This window comes from Lygodium microphyllum, chromosome 12, assembly GCF_053477565.2.
Source record: "Lygodium microphyllum isolate KBCC chromosome 12, Lygodium_microphyllum_v1.1.10, whole genome shotgun sequence".
In the NCBI taxonomy this organism is placed as follows: domain Eukaryota; kingdom Viridiplantae; phylum Streptophyta; class Polypodiopsida; order Schizaeales; family Lygodiaceae; genus Lygodium; species Lygodium microphyllum.
Window position 1 is genome coordinate 110160209 of NC_141146.1, and position 6054 is coordinate 110166262.

General features: G+C 42.6%; 1 protein-coding gene across 1 annotated transcript; it reads left to right on the forward strand.

Moving 5' to 3' along the window:
• The first annotated feature begins 2872 nt into the window (after positions 1-2872).
• On the forward strand, positions 2873-5601 carry LOC148028157 (pentatricopeptide repeat-containing protein At2g33680-like). The gene is made up of 2 exons (XM_087689004.1): positions 2873-3426; positions 3514-5601. The coding sequence occupies exons 1-2, from the start codon at positions 2967-2969 to the stop codon at positions 4485-4487; spliced, it is 1434 nt and encodes a 477-aa protein (XP_087545130.1). The 5' UTR covers positions 2873-2966; the 3' UTR covers positions 4488-5601.
• The last annotated feature ends 453 nt before the right edge of the window (positions 5602-6054 follow it).

Below are 6054 nucleotides of genomic sequence, written 5' to 3' on the forward strand. Positions count from 1 at the left end.
TACCCATCAATTGCGCAATTAATGTGATGCGATTTAAAACTTTCCCGAACATTCCTATGATCTTTTAAAACAAAGCATTCAATCATAGTACATTTCAATACGATTAAGACTACTCTATGCGAGTTTATACTTATTATATCCATATCATGCGGAAATGAAGAAGGTGAATTTGCTTCCGCAGGAGGGGTATTGTCAGTTTTCGTGCTTCGGGTGGGGACTCCTACATGTGCACCTCTTACTCTCGCGTGTGCTCCTCTTATGTGGCGCTTGGGGGCCATTGCAGTCGAAACTTGGGAATAAGTCGGGCAGATGGAGGGTGTGCGGAAATTTCCTGCAAGTTGGCAGCTTCCCCTTCCCGCAAGGAACTCCCTTCACAGACAAACTGTGCCCCTTTACACGATCCGCAGGTGAAGCACCCTTACGAAGGCACTTTAAGGAAGCTTCTTAACCTTTTTTTTCTTTTGTTTCCTGCCTTTTGACAGGGGGTGTCGTGCTGAAGATGGGGAGGAAGACGAGAATGATGATGATGATCAGGTGGGGGGGCGGCGTTGTTGAACACAGAGGGGGGGGGGGGGGGGCGCTGCCTCAAGCCATGAGGGAGGGGGGGATTCCCCTTTTAAAGTGGAGGGAGGGGGTGGTTTATGGGGGGGGGGGGGAGATGGCTGTTCACGGCCGCCACCCCTTCCACTTGGGGGGCTGCATGCCCCCCCTTGTCTCTCTTTACTCCCTCTCTCTCTCTCTCTCTCCCCGTCATGCTATCGGCAAGGGGAGAGAGGGAGAGAGTAAAAAAAAATTGAATTAAATTTAATAAATTTTTAAAAGGAGGGGGGGTTCTCATGGGGGAGGCACGGGGGGGGCAGATATTACATGCTTGATGTTGAATCTTTCCCTCCTTGTTGATTTGATTTGCTGGGAATTGAGTGGAGTAGCAGATTAGAGTAGCAGTGACTTGGTTGAGCCAAGAGAAGTGAGAAAATGAAGTAATAAGTGAGCTTGGAGGTCAATGGCTAAGGTTGCCCTTTAGGGTTTCTTGGGCCTAACTAGTTTTTCTAATGTAGTAGCTCCAACAGTGGACTATTTGATCTCAAAATTTGTCAAAAGAGAGCCCATAGCATTATCTTCAAAAGCCCTAAGGTAGTTGGACTAATTGTGGCAAGTGTAGATGATGCATGCTATATGACAGGTGGACGACATAGATTTGACAACGAGCTAGAAAAATCGAAATGCTGAGCAATAGAGAGGCCAATGTTATGATGCAATGTGATAAGGAGTTGCACGCAAGAAGTCAGGGGAAAGATCTCCAGAAGGAAGCTCATTGAGATATGCTTTGTATAGAGAGATCCGAGAGCTCCAAGACAAGTAGGTATTGTTGGCTATGGAGGTTAAGAGTATAGAGTGAAACAAGCTCACATGTCTCTAATACCATGTTGAAAAACATGGATCTTAAGCAAGGTTAGCTATCGAGGTTGGAAGTTAGTGACAAGAAGCATGATGACTAATGACTGGACAAGACTCTTATTCAAGTGAATTAGGTTCCAATATAGATTATCTTAGACTCATAAACACAATCTTGAGTAGACATGGACAAAGATCGAAAGTACAAAGTACAATAGCATTGCATTCAAATGATTGTACCAGTTTCCTCCACTATGCCTATGGGATAAAGGTGGCTCTTCCTAAATTGAGTTGCATGTTCCTTGCCTAGCTGTTCCATACAAAGAGGCACATATGGGTGTGATTGCATATTTCTCAACAGCATATACATGGCTGCTACAACCCTCATGATCCAAAATGAGGTCAAGATGGGTCAATGATGTGATGATGTGACCTTGGTATCTAGTTGAATTTCATGCCACTTGCCAACCACCATCCCCCATGATTGGAGTGGAGATGATCTAGGTGTACCCTTTTGCTTGTTGTGTCATGTGTATTTTGAGTATCTAGCCATCATTTTAATTAAGACAATAATCCTAAAATTGATGTTCTAAGGTATCTTCTAGTTTTGCATTTCTTCTTGAAGCATAGTAGTAGCTCCATCTTCTCTCCTTTAGCTAAGGTCATGTTCTAGTCTACCACAAGTAGAGTGCATCTGTGAGAGATCTCTTCTTCCATTCTTTCTCTTCTTCCATTCTTTTTTATAGCACAACTCATGTTGAAGAGGCAAATAGGTGTGTACATAGTCCACAACTCCACTTCTTGCTTTTCAATGATCATTCACATGTCTAGTGTGAAGCTAGCTAGCATCATTAGCCCCCACACAAAGATGGGTTTGAGGTCACTTCTACTCAAGATCATTGTCCCTCCTTTCCCACTTATGTAGCTTCCCACAAAAGGGCAATATGCATAAATCAAAAAGCTTTGAGCCTCTAGCTCTCTCATTTTAATTTCTTGTAGGCCTAATAGGTTTGGCTTGCATTGCTTGATGAGTCTAAAGTGGTCAACCTTCTTTTTCTTATTTTCTTGTGAGCAAAGTCCATGGACATTCTAGAACATGACTATCATTTTCCCATATACTTTGCTCATTGGCATGAAGATGAGAATCCAAAAGTTAAAAATCCATCATCTTCCCCTTCAAAGATGCATAATATCTAGAGGCAATTGGGGCAACTCTATGACTTAGACTTTCTTCTTACCTTTACCTCACTCCATTGATTTGCTACAAGGGTATTCGTCAACATTGCCGGTTAGGTAAGGGCATGTACTATTGCAATGGTAAAATGATTCTTCTTTGAAAAATTACCCGAGTTAACATTAACATTGCTTACTCAAAGAGAGAGTGCTTATAACACCCTCCATAGCACCATCTTCCCTCATTGCCCTCTTGCTATTACTCTAATAGTATTTAATTACTATTCAGAAATTACATCACAGTTTCTGTCGAGACCTGCTAGAAGGGAGGAGGAGGAGATGCCGGGCTCCACGTCTGCTCCTGCAAGGGGGCCTCCCGATTCCCCTCGCTGGAAGCCATGGCCGAGATGCCTGCCTATCAACACCTCGTCTCCAAGTTACAGCAATGCAGACAGCAGAAGAATCCCTACCTGGCCAAGCAACTGCTCGACCACATGCGCAGACGCATGCTCGACACCCACCGCGTCCTCGGAAACCACCTTGTGCCCATGCTGGTCGATTGCAGAAGCCTGCCTGATGCGCAGCACGTCTTCGACGGCCTGCCCCTTCGCACAGAGCACTCTTGGAGCTCCCTCATCTCAGGTTACATAGAGAGTGGGCAATTCCAACATGCCTTCCAGGTCTATCATGACATGCATGCTGCCCATGTCCATCCCAGCAGTTTCACATTCGTTACCCTTCTGCGAGCCTGCGCTCTGCTTAAGGATGAGGAAAGGGGCAACAGCATACACGCAGAAGTCATCACACATGGCTTGGATCGGAATCCTTTTGTTGGGAATATCTTGATTGATATGTATGGTAAGTGTGGCTTGCTTGCAGAAGCTCAGTGTGTGTTTGACAAGCTTCCTTCCCTTACTACAGTGTCCTGGAATGCATTGATTGCAGGATATACTGAACAAGGTCTTGGGGATGAAGCATTGGGCCGCTTTGAACAAATGCACCAGCAAGGTGCATCTTTAAATGATGTTACATTCTCAATCGGCCTGAAAGCTTGTGCCAGCATGGGGTTGCTAGAGACAGGCCATGAAATACATGCCAAGATTGTCAGAAGGGGAATGGAAACGGACCTTTTTGTAAGCAACTCATTGATAGACATGTATGTCAAATGTAGTGCACTTGTGGAAGGAAAAGATGTGTTTGACAAGTTACTTGTTCGAGATGTTGTATCATGGAACTCCATGATTAAAGGATATGGTGAGAACCACAATGATAGAATGGCCATAAAGTGCTTTGATGACATGCAAAAGCAAGGCATGAAGCCAAATAATGTCACATTCACATGTCTTCTTGTTGCATGCAGCAATGCAAACTTGGTTGATAAGGGGAAGGAGTACTTTAAGTTGATGAGAGAGGAACATAAGATTGAGCCAATGATGGATCACTGTGTGTGTATGGTTGATCTTCTTGCACGGTCGGGACATTTTCATTTGGCAGAGGAATTTGCTGAAGGCATGCACTGCCTTGTGTCTAAAGAGATATTGAGAGCACTACTTGCTGCCTGCAAAACATATGGCAAAGTGGAATTGGGGTTGAAGTACTTTCAGCTTCTTGTACAGCTCAACGAAGAGACTGCTTCAGCTTACTTGCTTTTGGCAGATGTTTATGCAAGTGTGGGTAATTCTAGTGATGCTAATAGAATAGAAGAGATGAGAATACATGTAAAGGCAAAGAAGAAACTCGCAACTGCGACATTACTTATACAAAATGAGTTGCATGAATTTACTGTGGGTGGCAACCATTGCAAGGACCTAGCTTTATTGTTTGAAGCTTTGCAGTCGTACATGAAATTTGAAGGATATGTGCCACACCTGGATTTTGTCTTAAAACATCTAGCAGAAGAGGTAGTTGATACATTGTAGAAGAACACTGCACTTGCAGAAGTTCAGAATGCAACTAAATTGGGGCAAGTCATAGACTGCAGATGTAATAAATAGGCAGCTATTGGAATGGCTAATCAGCTTCCATAAGTGATCACTGGAATTGAGATACTTGCATCAGTGTTTTTCATGATAGTTGGACATCTGTGCTGCCAGGATGTTTTGAAAATTGATGTCTAGCCTGCATAAGCAAGCATTGGAAGCAAGAGACTTGTATCAGTTGAAATATCTTTGTCATGATCGTTGGATATCAGTGGGACCAAATGTTTTAATAGAGATGTCCATTCACAAGCTGCAATCTCATTCATGGTGTAGTGAACTACTACTTGAGAGGATTTCAAGGGAAAAAATAGGTGCAATCAATTAAGGCTTGTAATGAAGATATTATGATAGCATTCCAGCACAGAATATCTAGCAGTGTATCAATACATTATATGCTTGATGAACCTGCCCTTAGTCACAACATAACTGTGCTCCTGACCATCAGTAGTTGTATCATGGAGCTACAGGTCTTATAGCCCAATGATTTGGCTTGCCATGTGCCAAAGGGAACTCAAAAGCCAGAATCAGGATTGGGACAGTTTATATGTAGGACATGATGTACTCAGGGCCAACCCAATCAACACAATCGTGGTAAGCCACCATTTGTAACAGTCTTAGTTGAACAAAGTACTCCTAGTAGCTCCTCATAGTTGCTATACAACACATTGCAATTAATATGCCCCTATTAATAATTTCACAAGTATACTAAGACACTTTAAAAGCACACTCTAAACACGATATTGTACTACTAAAAACAAAATGAACAATGCATGATAAGACCAGTCAATGTGGCAAAATATGTATTCAACTCAAGACTCAAATCTATCTAAACAACGCTCAAGGATTGCTAGGCTCCTCCAAGTTGTCTAGGATAACACCTTCATCTCCCATCTCATTGCTACCCTCCACTATTGCCGCCTCAATTTCTCTAGCCTTTCGCACATTCCCTTGTGTATGCTCCTCTTTTGTTGTGTTAATGGGCTAGTAGAACATCTATAACATATCTAGAATGGAGCATGATCCATCTAGCCTATCTAGGTCCTACTTTCTTGTTAAGTCCTCTTCTTCATAGTGGAATTGGTACCAATGCTTGAACTAGTCTTGAGCTTTATCATTGCAATATCCATTGCTAAAGACCCTCTCTTTTCTATTTTGGTTTAGGGGGTCTAAAATGCAACATGCAAGGACATGTTATGACTTGTTTTCTATTAGTATTCTAAATGTTGAAACAAAAAATATGAAACACCTAATGTAAGCATGTTAAGGGAATGTGAAGATGAAGCAATAAAAAGTTGGGCAACACCTACTTGGGTGGGTGCATGTAGTTGAACAAATGTCCTAAAATAGGTATGGCAAATTCGAGTGCTAGCAATCTATTTAATAGTGTTTGGGTGACCTAAGTACTTTAGGACCAAGGGGCATTGCCATGGATTTCATGCTCATTGATGGAGTTGGCGAGGAGATTGTACAACGATGACATTATACTATTAACATTTGGAATGACTAT

What these genes read in the sequence shown, in the direction of transcription:
- LOC148028157 (XM_087689004.1), top strand. Translation starts at nt 2,967, where the DNA reads ATGGCCGAGATGCCTGCCTATCAACACCTCGTCTCCAAGTTACAGCAA. An exon ending in TATCTTGATTGATATGTATG is followed by an intron (nt 3,427 to 3,513) that starts GTAAGTGTGGCT and finishes CATTGATTGCAG; the next exon opens with GATATACTGAACAAGGTCTT.